Consider the following 14,060-nt stretch of genomic DNA (forward strand, 5'->3'; position numbering starts at 1 on the left):
CCCCCAAAGGGGTCGTGACCCCCAGGTTGAGAACCGCTGGTTTAAATGACGGTGTTGGTGATATTGAATAAACCGTGACTGCCAGAAGGATGACCATATCTGTCTGGAAGGGTTATAGCCAGAATGCGCCTGACTCAAGTTACCAGGAGAGACCAATCCTGGGGGGGGGCATTACGCCCCAACAGTGGGCTCAAACACAGCCATTATGAGGATGGTGTAGGACGAGGCGATGCTTCATTCTGTTGTTCAGAAGGGCCCTGAGTTGGAACCGACTTGATGGCACCCAGCAACACCTATCTCACCCTCTTACTCTTTCTTCCAAAATTCTAACCGTGGCTTTGTATTCAGATACTGGAAGCCTGCAGCGGGTTAGATTTACATGGTTGACAGATAGCTGGTCAAGGTCCGGGATTTGTCAAAAACATAGGTTATCCCCCTCAGGACCAATGAAGAGAATAGAGATACCAGGGGGGTAAGGAGAAGGTGGGGGAAATGGGGTAACCGATCACAATGATCTACCTATAACCCCTTCCTAGGGGTGTGGACAAGAGAAAAATGGGTGAAGGGAGATAGCAGGTGGGGGAGGGCTGATTTTTATAAATTATCAAGGATTCATGAGGGAGGGTGGGGGTAGGGGGAAATGAGCTGTTATCAAAGGGCACAAGTAGAAAGAAAATGTTTTGAAACTGATGATGGCAGCATATATACAAATGTGCTTAACACAAGGAATGGATGTATGGATTGTGATAAAAGTTGTAAAGAGCCCCCAATAAAATAATTTTTTTAAAAAATAGGTTATCAAAAATGCAATTGCTACATATACATGGTAAAAATATGCCAGTATGGCTCTAAGTACTTCTTTTTTGCCGGATTTATACAAACCAGATTATGTCTAAATTGTGGCAAAAAGCTAGTATCAGAGCAAAATCTTCTTCAAAAACATCCACAAAGGGAATGAAAGTCTACTTCTGATTTCAACTGTCAGTACATGAAAGTATAGCAGAAATCTTTAAATTATTAAGTGTTTCACATGACAAGTTGTATTTCAGTGAGGGGTCTGCTCCACTATATGTAAACTAACACCTTTCCACCTAGAAGTATACTTTGATTCCCTTTGTGGATTGCAAGGCCATTTAAAAAGAGCTTATGATCGATCCTCCTTCAGAATCTTGAGACTGAGCCTTTTTCTCTCTCCTCGGAGCCTTTCTTTAATCTCGACAGCAGTGGATCCCAGGCTTTGCAGCAGTGGATCCCAGGCTTTGCAGCAGTGGATTCCAGGCTTTGCAGAGTGGATCCCAGGCTTTGAATACACATTCAACAAAACTCTGCCGTCAAGGTAGAGCTGGTAGACCGAGGAGTTCTGCCCCTGTGGGTTTCAGAGACTGTCACTCTGTGGGAGTAGAAAGCCTTCTCTTTCTCCTGAGGAGCAGGTGGCTTCCACCTTGTGGTTAGCTGCCCAATGCTTAACAACTAGGCCACCAGGGCTCCGGGGAGGGGCACAGGCTTCTGTAATTGTAGCATGTCAAAGGTGATTCTGAAGTCTAATGCGGATTGAGGACTACTGCTCTAGAAGAGTAAATGTTCCCCCTTCTTCCCCTGCAGCACAGGAGCATATCTAACAAGATTTCAAATAAAAAATCAGCTCGCAAGGTTGTGCCTGTTGTTCTTTTTGAAGGAAGCGTGAACCCTAGAGAAAGAAACAGAGATGGTCTTGCTTTGGAGAAACTTCACAGGCTTAAACGTCCAAACTTCAAACCAGTGTTCTCCACACTTGTCTGATCATGCATCTCATCAGTGAACAAAGGGGACACACGAACAGCGTATACATACTCATCTTTGAGCTACATGTACTAATGTGCTCAGGCTGTGTAGATTTTAAAATGACTTCAAAGAACAAATAAGATAGCAATGTATACATTTCTTTCATTTTAACAGGAAAAACCTTTGTTGCTTTCACATAAACAACAGTTTATGTGTATTTTGCTATTTAATATTTCGCCGGAATTGATGTAAACATCGGATTTTCTACTTGCGCCTAGGACCCTTTGTAGTCTAGAGGAAAGTGTAGCCGTGCAGTGTGGGTCTGATCAGGAGCACAGCTAATGGAGCCTGTTCCCCACAGCTCTCTTCCCAGAAGTCGGTGCCCTGGATCCCCATGCTCAGGTCTCTGCCGCTGTGTGCCATCGTAGTAGCACATTTTTCCTACAACTGGACTTTTTACACGCTGCTGACACTGCTGCCTACGTACATGAAGGAGATCCTGAGGTTTAATGTTCAGGAGGTGAGGGGACATCATCACCTGCTTATTTCGTTATGTGGCACATGAAGTTTAAACTAGCCAAAGAATTTGTTTTGTAATCTGTGTGAAACTCAGTGATGTTTGTATCTTCCGTTTGACTCTGATATGCTCAATTTTAGGCACTTCTCTGTTTGGCCTCCACATTGTCCCTTTTTCTCGCATTGTGTGTTAACTTTTGATTCAACATATCTATCGCTTGATCCCCTTGACCCAGAAAAGCAAAACTCGTTGCCAGTAATATGCCAGGATATCAGATGACGTAGTGGAACTCTGTGGGCAGCTGAGAGGGGAGGCTGGGAGAGCTTCTCAGAGGAGCTGTAGCTGTAAAACTGTCAAGCTGTATAAGTAAAATGCTAATTACCTCCAAAACCATCAAATTGAGACAGTTCTTATCTACACTGATGAATCTAAGGTAAATCTCATCTTTTTATTTGTTGTTATTATTGTAGAAATACACAGCAAAACATATTACTAATTCAAGAGTGCCTGTATGTGCCATGTAGGAGTAAATCTTATCTTTAATTTTCTTTTTTTTTTAATTTCACAGTAAGAGGCACAATTGGCAAAGAAAATTGATAGTGTTTTTTTGTTTGTTATAATTGATAGTTTTTGCCTTCAAAGTAAATGATAAAAATCTAAATGTAAGAACTAAAATTAAATACCAAAAATGTAAACCACAAAATTAAAAGTTGATAAATTAGGGGTCATCCAAATTTAAAACTTCAGAGTGCAGAAGACCTCCCACCAAAACCAAACCCACTGCCGTCATGGCCGTCCTACCCAGGGCTTCTCCGGCTGCACTGCTTCCCGGGAGCAGACTGCTCTGTCTTTCTCTCCAGGGAGACTGTTGGGGTTTGAACCCACTGACCTTGCAGTGGCAGTCTGACACTGGCCTGACAGCTGACAGCATCGGGGATCCTAAAGATACTAATCATCAGGAAATGACAAATCAAAACTACAATAAGACACTACTACAAACTACTAAGGTGGCTCTCATTGGAGGAGTAAGGCAGGGTGGATAACAAATTATGACAAGGATAATGCTGATATTGAAGCTTGCATCCATTAAGGATAAGAATATAAAATGGTTCCGACACTGCAGAACAGTTTGGCCATTTAATCAAAAAGTTCAACAGAGATACCATATGACCTAGTAATTTTACTTCTAGGTCTATACCCAAGATAACTGAGAACATGTAACTATACAAAAACTTTCACACCATCAATGTTCATAGCAGCATCATTCCGAATAGTCGAAAATCAGGAACAAGCCAGATGACCATCAATCAATGTGTATATGTGTGAACAGAGTGTGGTGTGCAATGTCATGGAGTTGATTTAGCCCCCAATTGAAAAAGAACTTGTAAAGTAAAGACGCAGCCTGAGTGGTCACAGTTAAGAATGGCCAGGGGTCTGGTTCTTAAAATACAAAGGCCACTGCACGGCCGCACTGACTGCTTAGACGTGCGAACTTGAAAGCCTGTTAATTCCTGTCACCTACCTTTCAAAACAGATTGAAAACGTTGCTCACGTGGACCAAGCCTTCAGCTTCGTCTGTGCAAAGCCAAGTTGTGACATCATTTGGCTTGTATGTCCACTAACTGTTTTCACAAACTAGATACGAGCGAGGCTTGGGCAACAGCCTGGGATAGAATAGTTTTCAGTGAGTGTGGACTACCTTGTTTTTCCTCCACTCTCTAGTAATGGTGTCTAACTATATGTCCTTGGCAGTGATGGATTGTATGTTAAAAAGTTAATATGGTAATTATGATTTGGAGTCCAATTAAGGCCCATACTCAAATTAAGAATAGCAAATCTCAATATCATAACAAAACTTTTCATTTACTTATAAGTATACTTAAATAGCATTTTACTGGTGTTTCTATTTGGAATTCTGAGAGAACTGGCCACAAAATAAAATACCAATAGCTGGCAAGTCTTTAGTGTTGTACACTAAATTACCTTCATCTGCTTTTTTTTCTCAACTTCTGTAGTGAGAGACTTTTAAGACGAGAATCTTTTAACTTGCATCTTGATACAAAAAAGGTATTCTCTTTCTGAATCAAAACTAAAAGAATATGAAGGGTTTGCACACAAAAAAAGAAGTATGAATACTGCTCTTTTAAAAATACTATAATTATGGGAGAACCGATCGCAATGATCAACATATAAGATTCCTGCCCCCCCACACCAGAGGACGGCGTAAGATATGAAAATAATAATTTATCATGTATCAAGGGGTCACGAGGGTAGGGGAGGGAGGGGAAAAAAAGAGGAGCTGATATCAAGGGCTCAAGTAGAAAGAAAATGTTTTGAAAAGGATGATGGCAACATAAGTACAAATGTGCTTGATACAATTAATCTGTGGATTGTTATAAGAGGTGTAAGTGCCTACAATAAAATGATTTACCAAAAAAACTAGTTATACACAAGCTTATTTTTAATGGATTTTAAAAATTCAATACTGTATATTCATGAAACAGCCTTTGTTCAAAATAAACTTAACTTTGAGAAGCATTGTTAAAATCTCATTAACTTAACATATTTATAGCATTATACATTTTTCTTTAGTTATCCTACTTTTTCTTTTTTCCCTAGTTTTCCCTCAATAAGCATATCCTTGTTTGTTACAGTTCAATGAGAGATGGCATAATAATCTGTTATCCTCTTTTGAATATTAATATTTTAGAATCATGTTTGTAAATAAGTGACTACAAAATCATACCCTTGAACAAAGAGCTTACTAACTATGGAGATTTGCATGAATTAGATAAATGTTGAGCATTTTAGTAGTTTTAAGTTGTTTGGGAAAAGTTTTTTCCCTTTAAATTTTACATGTGTTGAGAATTTGCACAGTGAAACCCAGGATCTCACATGTCGTGTAGTGTCACTGACTCTGTTCTGTGCTGTGCACCCAGAGTTGCTGCTCCCACAGCAGCATGAACTCACTGCCCCTAAGATTCCTGTCTGAACTTTTGAGCTGCCCTGGTCAATTTGATCCCATAAAAGAGCACAATGCATACATCTTTTACTTTGTTTAGCTCTAAAACGACTTTGTGGGATAGTTTAAGGTTTAAAGGTGACCTCAAGGCAGTTGTTTTAGGGGTTCATCTGCCTCCATGACTCCAGAAAGTGTGGCGTCTGTAAGAATTTTAAAATCTGTATTATCCCCCTTGGGGTCAGGATTCTTCTATGTAATCTTTGATCAAAATATTCAGTAATAATTGCAGGGCACTATCCAGTTTCTCTGATACTATGGCAAAAGGGGCTGTTGTACATGGAGATAAATAACATACATTTGATTTATGTGGTTTTTCTCTATCTGTATTATAGTTTGTAAGCAAACTATTTTTTTAAGTAAATGAAGAAATTAACATTGGAGACAGAAACTGTTTAGTGGGGCAGTGAGGAAGACTTATTTTCTCCGTTGGAAGCCCCATCTGAGGTTACAGGGCTCCTCCAGCCCCCATGGAAGCCCAAGGGCGTAGTCAGGATTACCTTGAGCAAACTGGACTGTGTGAACCTGGTTCCCAGAGTCAGACTCTTAAGAGCTGTACTGAATTGAGTCTGGTAATCATTCGGAAAGCTGCTGATATACTATAATTATGTGAAAATCAACAGCCAATTACCATGCATTCCCTTTGTTTTGAAGTGCTAGTTGGCTGTGTGTGTGTGTGTGTGTGTGTGTGTGTGTGTGTGTGTGTGTGTTTTCCTCCCATAATTAGCCCTATATTTTCTCTTTCCTTCAGAATGGGTTTTTATCTGCAGTGCCTTATTTTGGCTGTTGGTTATGTATAATCCTGTCTGGTCAAGTTGCGGACAACTTAAGGGCAAAATGGCATTTTTCAACTCTGTGTGTTCGCAGACTTTTTAGCCTGGTGGGTAAGTAAATCAGGTTTTCTTTTGGTCTGTATTTAAGTTGTTTACATTGTAAGGCAAAATTATGAATGGCTTTTTACTTTGTTCTAATATTAAAACACTGCAGTGCATTTAGCACATTTTTATACAAAAGTATTGCTCATTTTTGAACTGCATTTTGAGGATTAGGATTTAAATAATATATGTTCACCTTAGTGACTTAACTTGATTTTCTTTCTTATTTTTAAAAACTTACTGCCATCGACTCAATGCTAACTCATAGTATATGACAGGATAAGACTGCCTCTGGGAGTCTCCAAGACTGCAAACCCCTATGAGAGTGGAAAGCCCCGTCTTTCTCCTGCTGAGAGCTGGTGGTTTTGAACTGCCAACCCTGCAGTCAGCAGCCCAACATGTAATCACTGTGCCACCAGGGCTCCCCATAGTGACTTAATTTTTTTTAATGGTTTGTTTTGCTGGTGATCCCTAGAACTTTATAAATTTCTTTGTCTTCAGCTCTCCATTTGCAGTGAAACTATTTTAACTTCTATTCTTGCTTTAAGTGAATACATTTTAAAATTGTTTTCATTTAAAAGTAATTTAAAATATACTTACATTTTTCATGTATTCAGAAATTTCTTAGTCAATATTTTTCCCAACTATTTCTCAAAGTCATTGTAAACAATGGGCTAGAACTACGAGAACCTAGAGCAATCTTAAATTATCATGTGTTCCAGGCTGCTTTCAATTTCCTAAAGATACTGTTGAAGGCTATGAGTTAACACCGGGTTCCATCTATTCTGAGGATGCCATTGTAAGTCAGTTCTGCCATAAGTCCAGTAGCTCTGACCCCCACCCCACCCCACCCCCATTATTGTTGCTCTTTAATATCAGAGTCTTTATAATGCAGGTTTTTGCCTTTAGGGGGTTGGCAGCATTATATATAAACTTACAGGTATATTGTAATACAGACATAAAAAATACAAAAATCATAAAAATGTACTCGTGATAACATCGAGTTGGACGGCCTGGGCATTTTATCAGTTTTCCTAACCACTCCACTAGTGCTGTGCTTCCTGGATTTTCCCCGGGAATGGAGTTGGTGTTTCTAGTCAGCAAATCAGTGAGCGTTGTCTGCCTGGCCCTGCGTTTTCCCTTCGTATATTTCAACATCTCATTTTGCAGTGACCAGCATTCGGGTCCATGCTTCCAGGCAACAGATTTGAGATTGTTCCTGGCGACACAAACATATCTTATGCAGGAGACTACCTATATTTAAATTTAAGCTCATTGAAATTTAAAACTAAGCACATTTCAGGTACTCAGTGGCCACATCCAGCTAGCTGGGACACGTAACACCGTGCCCATCCCAGTGACTGTGTGTCCTGTCCACTCTGTGGGCAGAGGAAAAACTGATTCCTTAGATTTCCTGTTTGACTGTCTAAGGAACTGTGTGTACAGTAGTAGTTTCCGTTGTTAAAATTGAGATAGAGTATTCTTCTAACTCCAACTGAGTTATTTCATTTGGGTTCTTCAACTATGTGTGAATTTCACATTTCATTCTGTGTCAGTTACATCATCTGTCTTTTCAATTAATCTCTTCTTGTTCTTTTCTCCAATAAGTAGAATTTTATCTGAGTTCTGCCTAAATGTAGATTTAATAACATTACATAATGAGAGTTTACTTTTACTTTTCTATTAGTGCATTATGCCCCTATTTTCCTAGTAGTTTTCCCCACTATGAAACCCTATGTGATTTTTTTGTTTTATTATTGTAGTGCAGTGTTTCTACACTAGGGGGCAGCAATGTCAAATTTCATATTTTTACTGTATTAAGGTACAGCAAGCAAATATTAATTCTGGGACTTGTTTTTTTCTTTTTATAATTGTTTCACCTACAGGGATGATTGGACCTGCCATATTCCTGGTAGCTGCTGGCTTTATTGGCTGTGATTATTCATTGGCTGTTGTGTTCCTAACTATATCAACAAGCCTGGGAGGCTTTGCCTCGTCTGGATTCAGCATCAACCATCTGGATATCGCTCCTTCGTGAGTGCTATGTAAAGATGTGCTGTGATTGCTCTTGACTTCCTACCACGGCTCCTTTTCACATGACAATTGAAGCACAAAGTTGTTTTTAAATTGAAACTTTTAATTTCCCATAGAAATGTTTCCTGTAATACATTATCACCTAATTCTGGCTCTCTGTCTACCCTGCTGAAATAGAAAGTTCGTGCAGGCAGATTATGCCTTCTCGTCCTTGGGGCTCACCATGGGACTCAGCAGATGGAATGCACTTAGATGGCAGGTGAATGCCAAGGAGCAGACCAGAAGGTTTGCCCAGTTCCTTCCATGCTTACTTGAAGATGTATTTCTAGAGCATTAGCCTTCCACTATTTTATGACTAAATTTGCTGCCAGGAGTAGAAATGGCATACCCAGATGCGACCTTGCTGGTTGGCTAGCTCCTCATCTTCCGCCTCCTCAACTGTATGGCCATCTCAAAATAGTGTTAGTCAGCACACGTCTCTAGCTAACCACATTCTGTGGATAATGTATTTAGATTCACTTTTCACATAGGTATTTAGTTTCATGGAATTCTTTTATGCAATTAGCTATATTATACGAATTAACTGCACATTACTTTATGCTCGGCTTTGTACCTTGCTGGTCCATTGATAGCCCTGGAACAGAAAGACTATCAAGATTCAGAATTCCAACAAAAGTTAAACTGTGAGAGCTCTCGGTGCAGGCAAGTCCTGCTCCTTGAGGCAGCCGGTGCTGACCCTATAACCCAAGGCAGGAGATAGCAGCTGACTCAGCTGTGATACTGGTGGCCACCATGTCCCTGAAGATTCAGACGAGCAACGTAACCAACAAGAATGACCCCAAGTCCATCAACTCACCGGTCTTCACTGGAAACCTCAACACGGCTGTGGTGAAGAAGTCCGAAGTGGAGACCATCTTCTCCAAGTACGGCCGTGTGACTGGCTGCTCCGTGCACACGGGGTATGCCTTTGTCCAGCATGCTAACGAGCGGAGAGAACGGGTGAGTGCTGACTGGGCAGACCCTGGACATCAACATGCCGGAGAACCCAAGCCCAACAGACCCAAGGGGCTCAACAGAGCAGCATCTGCCATATATAGGCTCTTCGACTATAGGGGCCATCTGTCACCTGTGCCAGTGCCCAGGGCGGTCCCCGTGAAGCGACCCCGGGTCACAGTCCCTTTGGTCCGGTGTGTCAAAGCTACCATACCTGTCAAGCTCTTTGCCCGCTCCACAGCCATCGGCAGCGGCTCAGCAAGGTCAGGTTAAAGAGCAGTGAGCTGCAGAACATAAAGACAGAGCTGACACAGATCAGGTCCAGCATCGACGCCCTGCTGGGCCGAGCAGATTGCCGAGGAGCAAAAGGCCAGCCCAGATGGCAAGAGGAAGGGGGAAAGCGGTGGTGGTGGCGGAAGCAGCAACAGCGGTGGTGGTGGCAGCGGCAGTAACAGCCGGCCACCAGCCCCTCAGGAGGACACGGCTTCCGAGGCAGGCACGCCCTAGGGAGAAGCCCAGGCCCGAGACGATGGTGATGAGGAGGGACTGCTGACACACAGCGAGGAGGAGCTGGAGCACAGCCAGGACACAGATCTGGGGACGGTGCCTTGCAGGAAGCAGCCTGGCAGGATGAAGGCCACCGGCAAAAGGGCATGCATCGCTGGGTGCCTACCCCCAGTGGGTACCAGAGGAGAGCTGGCAGCCTCCCCGTGCCCCGGAGCACAGCGGTCTCCACACCCCCTGCCTCTCCGCCCCAGGACTCACCCAGGTGTGGGGTTTTTCTATAGATTGGAAGACGGAGGGACCCTGACAATGAAGATATTAGATCCCCTCCCCCCCCAAAAAAAAGTTAAGCTGCATAAGCCTTTGGATCTCATTGTTCTTTAGTGTTATATGAAACTGGCCATTGTGCATTTGATAGTTGTAACCGCTTGTCTTGGACAGTAGGTTTTTTTAGTCATTAAAAGTGTATGGGAACAAAATTTGATAATATACTGACTCTTAAGTATCTGTCAGTTTGAAAGAGAAAGTGTTACGTTCTTTAGTTAATTATCTTTAGGCATGTTTCTTTCACTTAATTAAAACCAGTTTAAATTCTCAGAGCCAGAAATAGATTCGATTAATTATTAAATCCCTAAGTTAAAACCGTTGTAGTGTTAAATTTTTAAGTCCAATTTACTATTCTTTGTACAATTTTAGACCATTTTTATTTTTAAACAGGCATTTATGAATAACTACTATGCATTTCAGTATCTGATGATGTTTCAATGCTATGAATAAGATTTTCAGTGGCTAATTAATTCCTCAGAAGTGGACTGCCTATTTTTTCTTCATAGTCTGTTCTAGTCCAGAAGCTCTGCTGAAACCTGTTCACGTTGGGTGGCCCTGCTGGTATCTGAAATACCAGTGACACAGCTTCCAGCAGCACAGCAACATGCAAGCCACCACAGCACAACAAGCCGACAGACAAGTGGTGGCTTATTAATAACCTTCGATATGCATATAACACAACCTTGTTTACTGAAAGTAAAGAGGACCTGAAGCACTTGCTGATGAAGATCAAGGATTGCAGCCTTTAGTATGGATTCCAACTTAATGTAAAGAAACCAAAATACTTGCAACTGGACCGATAGGTAACATCATGATAAGCAAAGAAGAGGTTGAAGCCGTCTGGGATACCATCTTGCTTGGATCCACGATCATTGGTCGTGGAGGCAGCAGTCAAGAGATCAAGTGATACAGTTCCTTGGGCAAGTGTGCTGCACAAGACCTCTCTTAAGTGTTGAAAAGTAAGGATGTTGCTTTGAGGACTAAGGTGCGCCTAACCCAAGCCAGGGCATTTCCCACCACCTCGTATGCTTGTGAAAGTTGGACACTGAATAAGAACGACTGGCAGGGAATCATTGCCTTTGAATTACGGTGCTGGCACAGAATGTTGACGGTGCCATGGACTGCCAAAAGCACCAGCAAATCTCTCTCGGAAGTACAGCACAGTGCTCCTGGGAAGCAAGGACGGTGACATTCCGACTTACCTACTTTGGGTATTTATCAGGAGAGACCAGTCCCTGGAAAAGGACATCATGCTTGGTAAACTAGAGGCAGCAAAAAAAGAAGACTTGGAACAAGGTGGCTTGCCAGGGTGGCTGCATCGATGGGCTCCAACGTGACGATTGTGGGGGTGGCACAGGGCCGGCAGTGTATTGTCCTGTTGTGCACAGGGTCCCCACACTTCAGCTCTGACCTGGCAGCACCTAATACAGCATGTGCCTCTCCAATCAGCACTGGAAAAGCATGACTAGGGTTCTGTTTGTCATGGGATCAGCCTCGGTCAGGAAAGTTAAATGAATTGAAATCATAGTGTACTGTGATGGTTCATTCTTTCAACAAATACATATTAAGCACCTACAATGTGGGGAAAATCATACAAATAACAGATTTTTTTGAAGAAGAAATGAGAGTATAGTAAGGACAGGCATAGCAAGGTAAAAGGAAATGTATTCCAGGCAGAAGAATTTATACGTCAGGAAAAAGAAAGTGGTGTTTCCATTAATTAATGAAGACCATTTAAGGCGGTGGTTCTCAACCTTCCTAATGCTGCCACCCAGTAATACAGTTCCTCATGTTGTGGTGACCCCCCAACCATAAAATTATTTATGTTGCTACTTCATAACTGTAATTTTGCAACTGTTATGAATCAGGCGACCCCTGTGAAAGGGTCATTGAACCCCCAAAGGGGTCGGGACCCACAAGTTGAGAACCGCTGGTTTAAGGGGTGAAAATGAAAGATGCATGGTAACAGCACAGGGAGGGAGACCGGAGTGCTACTCCATTGTGTGAATGGTGATTGGTGTCAGAAATAAAGTGTAGGAGTGATTTGGACAGAAGTGACTTGCTCTGTGCACGTTCGCTCCGATCATAACAGACACAGTTAAGAGACCTCATGGCTGAGATGCAAAGAAGGAAGTCCCCAGGACGTGGCAGGAAATTCCATGTGGGAGGAGGCAGGAGCCTACTCACTCAGTCTTCCATAGACGTAGCTGTATTAGTAAGAATGCATGATAAGTGCACACGCATTTTTTATTTTATCCCGTGAGGGCAGAAAGTGACAGGCTCTCCTCTCCGATGGACAAAAGCACAAGTAGAGGAACCCGGCGGTGAGGCTGTTGCAGTGACCTCGAGGACAGCTGGAGGTGACTGCAGTGGGTAAGGAGGAGGCGATGGATCGCTTCTTGGCTTTGGGCTGAGATCAAGTGAAGATGGCAATGGATTTGAGACGCTTGGGGATTCTAACTGGCAGTAGAGGAAATTTCTGAAGCATGAGGAGGTCTCAGAGGACGATGGTTCTGATGTCTTTCGCAGGGACCACTAGGTAGGCGAGCGTGGCCCTGAAATGGAAGCCTGGAAGAGGAGCCGTGCTGGAGAGAAAGCCCACGGCGTGAAGCACGTTAAATCTGAGACGGTTGTGACAGCGTCCAGAAAATCAGTGTTTGGCTGTCTGCAGTTTGGGGGGTTAGGTCTGGCTGGAAATGGAAACTGAGGAGCAGAGCTCTCCGTCTTAAAGGAGCCCTGCTGCTGGTGCAGTGGTCAGCTCTGTGGCTGCTGGCTGAAAGGCTGATGGTTCAAACCCGTGCAGGGGCTCCACAGGAGGAAACCCCGGTGATTTGCTGTGTTAACGACTGAAAACTCCAATCCAAAATTGCCCCGGCAAGTCAGGCCCGACACATAGCGCCCCAGACAATAGAACTGCCCTGTGGGTTTCCAAGACTGTAAATCTTGATAAGAGAAAAACTCATCTTTCTTATAGCCTAGAAAACCGATGGGCCAGTTCTACTCTACCTCGGTCACATGAACACATTCCACTCACTGCCATCGGGTCGATGGCGACTCGTAGCTGCCCTATAGGACCGGGTAGAACCGCCTGCCCCGGCATTTCCCTCCATACTGTGACTGTGTACGGGAGTTGAAAGCCCCGTCTTTTTCCGGAGGAGTGGCTGGTGAGTTTAAACTGCCAGCCGTGCGGCTTGCAGCCCCGGGCGCCCGATGAGGTTGCTGTGGATTGGAATCAACACCACAGCAACTAACAACAATCCACGTTTCACAATATTTCAGCGATTGCCTGGCGGAGGAGGCAGAATGACCGGATAAGAGATACCAGGAAGGGATCTTGAGAAGCTTCCCTCTTTAGAGAGCAGAAAGGGGGGAAGTAACGAACAGAGGAGACTAACAAGGAGTGGCCAGCGAGCCAAGGGAAACCGGGAATGTGGTGGTAAGGATGTCAAGAGAAGTACTACCAGTAGGACCAGAGGAGTGAGCCACGTGCTGGAAGAGCGAAGAAGGGCACCCCGAACAGGGAGTGTGGAGGAAGGCACAAGACCAGGGCATGTCCGTGAGTAGACTAGGGGTGCAGGGACTGCTAAGCAGGACCGCAGAAAGGACAAGAGTGAGTTTAGACGTTATTGGCTCGTCAATGGGCAGTCCCTGTGGCCTGGTTAACTGGAGTGGGGTTCCATAATTTATGATCATGTGGTCATTTAATTGCCTTTTTCAGTTGCTCTGATAACAAACAAGTGCCTATGTAGTGAAAAACACTCGACCAGTTAGAGCAAGACCACTTGAGGATCACAGAGCTTTCAAAGCCTGCAGCTCTGTGCCCATGATGAAAAACTAACCGTGAGAAAATTGGCCTTTCTTTTCCTTTAAAAGATCCCTGTGTTTTAACAAGGTGACCTTAGACTCCTATTGATTATAACCTTGTAATGGTGACTGTGAGTCAGACAAATTAGGTAACATTTTAGTCATTAACTATAAAATGGAGATGATAACCCTTACCTCAAGGGGCCACTTTTACTATCCAAATGGG

The 14,060-nt window shown here is 43.2% G+C and overlaps 1 protein-coding gene and 1 pseudogene across 2 annotated transcripts in view; both read left to right on the top strand.

Moving 5' to 3' along the window:
* The window catches only part of SLC17A5 (solute carrier family 17 member 5), a 57,058-nt gene that overhangs the window by 36,477 nt on the left and 6,521 nt on the right, over nt 1–14,060 (top strand). For both annotated transcript variants that reach the window (XM_004696304.2, XM_045294627.1), the window contains exons 7-9: nt 2,123–2,281; nt 6,049–6,181; nt 8,059–8,206. In XM_004696304.2, coding sequence (XP_004696361.1) covers nt 2,123–2,281; nt 6,049–6,181; nt 8,059–8,206 — 440 coding nt within the window. The remainder of the gene's footprint in view (nt 1–2,122; nt 2,282–6,048; nt 6,182–8,058; nt 8,207–14,060) is intronic.
* Nucleotides 8,926–9,987, top strand: LOC115870999 (annotated as a pseudogene).

This window comes from Echinops telfairi, unplaced genomic scaffold (genome assembly GCF_000313985.2).
Source record: "Echinops telfairi isolate 266 unplaced genomic scaffold, ASM31398v2 ScPeMD7_3533;HRSCAF=4204_0, whole genome shotgun sequence".
NCBI classification, from domain to species: domain Eukaryota; kingdom Metazoa; phylum Chordata; class Mammalia; order Afrosoricida; family Tenrecidae; genus Echinops; species Echinops telfairi.